The 1,726-nt window shown below is 43.5% G+C and overlaps 1 protein-coding gene across 1 annotated transcript; it reads left to right on the top strand.

The window, feature by feature from the left end:
• Nucleotides 1-33: 33 nt before the first annotated feature.
• LOC111667670 (apoptosis-stimulating of p53 protein 2-like) lies at nt 34-1,717 on the top strand. Its single transcript, XM_023423421.2, has 4 exons — nt 34-261; nt 504-685; nt 816-980; nt 1,225-1,717. Exons 1-4 carry the CDS (start codon nt 36-38, stop codon nt 1,321-1,323), a joined length of 672 nt encoding a protein of 223 aa, XP_023279189.2. The 5' UTR covers nt 34-35; the 3' UTR covers nt 1,324-1,717.
• The last annotated feature ends 9 nt before the right edge of the window (nt 1,718-1,726 follow it).

Here is a 1,726-nt window from a genome sequence, read left to right as displayed (position 1 = left end):
ATAAATGAAAGTAACATGGAAGTGTTTGTTTAATCATGTTTCTGACCTTTGCTCTGTGCTGCCTCTCTCCTCTCTTTTGTCTGCAGGAGCAGCGGCTGCGCTACTTGAAGCAGCAGGAGCAGCGTCAGCAGCAGCAGGCCTCTGATCAGGAGAAGCTGCAGCGCCTCCGAGAGAACATCGAGAACCAAGAAACTCGGCTCAAGAAGGTTCGGGCCCTCAAGGGCCAGGTGGAGCAGAAACGCCTGAGCAATGGCAAGCTGGGTAAGCTGTTGAATTCATGAATGGATGCCAGCTCAGAATATTGTATGACTGGAGGCATGGAAGATTTTATTTTAACTATGACACAATGTCTGTTTTTGACTTCTTGACCTCATGTTATTCTTTGTTTCTCCTTGCACCTTTTCTTCTCACCCCCTTGCCTCCATCATCATCTTCACTCACTCTCTCTACCTGTTGACCCTTTTCTCCACTTCCCCCTCCTCTTCATCCCACTCCTTCTCCAGTGGAGGAGATAGAGCAGATGAACAACCTGTTCCAGCAGAAGCAGAGAGAACTAGTGATGGCTGCATCCAAGGTTGAGGAGCTCAGCCGACAGCTAGAGTTGCTAAAAAATGGCAAGATGGACAACTTCCATGACAATCAGAGCTCTGTGGCTGAATTAGACCGCCTCTACAAAGAGCTACAGGTATGCAGAAAAAAAATTTATAAAATTAAATTCAATAGCAAAATATTCCAAAGACCTTATTTGTTTTAAATGAGCATACATGTTGATCTGTTCTCTTCATCCTCATGTCTTGTTCCTTCTTGGTGGTCAGCTGAGGAACAAGCTCAACCAGGACCAGAACTCTAAGTTGCAGCAACAGAGGGAGAGCCTGAACAAGCGCAACCTTGAGGTGGCTGCCATGGACAAACGAATCAATGAGCTCCGAGATCGGCTGTGGAAGAAGAAGGCAGCACTGCAACAAAAAGAGAACTTGCCCGTAAGTATTATCAAACTACAGCAACATAAAAACATTCACATAAACTGATATAGAACACCCTTACATATAGTTTATATTCTGTGAAAGGTGTTGACATATCTTTAATTGTTAGTGTGACATTCTCACAATTTTTCAGGACAGTGATATTTATATACGCTAATAATTGAGGGGAATGGTTTTGATCAGAGCTCCCCCTAGTGGCCTCATGTTAAAGGCTGTTTGTATCTGTCTTTACCCCTGGAAGCCTCAGATGCCTCAGCATTCAGATCTCACCCATGCCAACGTAAGGCTCCTCAAACTTGCTATCCTCTGTGTGGGAAAATCTAGTGACCTCCTTATTTGAAGGAGTCAGCTCTTATCTGTCTTTTTCCATTCTTTGATCTCTCTTGTCTGAGATAGCTGGTGGGGATTGATCATTATTTTGATCATGTCACAGAGTTGCATCTGATTTTACACTCCCACTTCTTCACTCAGCTGTGTTTTCAGTCCCATTTGGCACAAACAAATCCAGAGAATGAGAGAGGAGTAATGAGTGCAGGCTGACATCGTAGACAGGCAGGAATGTCAGGGCAGATGCTATCTTTTCTGGCTGCTCTCTTGACAGAAACAGGAAAGGGCGAATAACCAGTTTACTAAAGGTAAACAACTATCTTGCTAAAAACTCTGGCTTTTCAAAACACATTTTAGGATAAAATAAATGACAGGAATCAAAACATACTACAAATCAGCAGGCTGAATAATACAGT

This window comes from Seriola lalandi, unplaced genomic scaffold (genome assembly GCF_002814215.2).
Source record: "Seriola lalandi dorsalis isolate HSWRI2012SDOR001 ecotype SW California unplaced genomic scaffold, Sedor1 jcf7180002003632, whole genome shotgun sequence".
Lineage (NCBI taxonomy): Eukaryota > Metazoa > Chordata > Actinopteri > Carangiformes > Carangidae > Seriola > Seriola lalandi.
The sequence above is the reverse complement of the archived record's forward strand: the minus strand, read 5'-3'. Positions and strand labels throughout refer to the sequence as shown.

Bases quoted from the DNA above. Each gene is read 5' to 3' on its own strand.
- LOC111667670 (XM_023423421.2), top strand. From the start codon at position 36: ATGTTTCTGACCTTTGCTCTGTGCTGCCTCTCTCCTCTCTTTTGTCTG. The intron at 686-815 runs GTATGCAGAAAA...CTTGGTGGTCAG, and splicing joins GCCTCTACAAAGAGCTACAG to CTGAGGAACAAGCTCAACCA. The intron at 981-1,224 runs GTAAGTATTATC...TACCCCTGGAAG, and splicing joins AACAAAAAGAGAACTTGCCC to CCTCAGATGCCTCAGCATTC.